This window comes from Penaeus monodon, chromosome 15 (assembly GCF_015228065.2).
Source record: "Penaeus monodon isolate SGIC_2016 chromosome 15, NSTDA_Pmon_1, whole genome shotgun sequence".
NCBI classification, from domain to species: Eukaryota; Metazoa; Arthropoda; class Malacostraca; order Decapoda; family Penaeidae; genus Penaeus; species Penaeus monodon.
In genome coordinates this window covers 29,400,525-29,401,025 of record NC_051400.1, presented here as the reverse complement: position 1 = coordinate 29,401,025, position 501 = coordinate 29,400,525, and the positions used below count along the sequence as shown (strand labels likewise).

At 33.9% G+C, this 501-nt stretch overlaps 1 protein-coding gene across 1 annotated transcript in view; it reads left to right on the top strand.

The window, feature by feature from the left end:
• LOC119582304 (pro-resilin-like) overlaps positions 1-313 on the top strand; it is a 2,450-nt gene extending 2,137 nt beyond the window's left edge. The window contains exon 6 of the mRNA XM_037930519.1: positions 220-313. Coding sequence (XP_037786447.1) covers positions 220-313 — 94 coding nt within the window. The remainder of the gene's footprint in view (positions 1-219) is intronic.
• Positions 314-501: the final 188 nt, after the last annotated feature.

Sequence of the window (501 nt, the reverse complement as noted above, 5' to 3'; positions counted from 1 at the left end):
CGATTTGAGATTCTTAAAGTTTTTACCTATAGTGAAAATTACTGTACCTGTCATTATTCATAAGCGTCTGGTCTACTTCATTTGCATCTCTAGTGACCTTTTACTGCCATTAGAATTTTTCAATTAGCCACAACCACGGATCAATTACGAAGGACAGCTTGTATAGATAAGAATTTTATTAGCACTAGTTATTTGTGATAAAATATAAGGCATTTTCAGGCAATACGACCATAAAAGCAAGGGAAATCTCTTTCACGTGTGGCGTCACATAGGATATTGTGACGTCATGCGGGAAATGCCAGAGACGTTATGAAGTATTAGCAGATAATATCAAATCGGTATTTTATTTTCAATACATAGTTACTGTAGAATTGCTCCTTCAAATGAACTTATCTTTATTACCAAGCGCTTTCTTAATCCCAAAGAATAAAACACATAATAACTAGCATTCCGTTCTTTCATTATCATTTTGTAGCGTTTACTTTGCTATTTGGCTGTGTA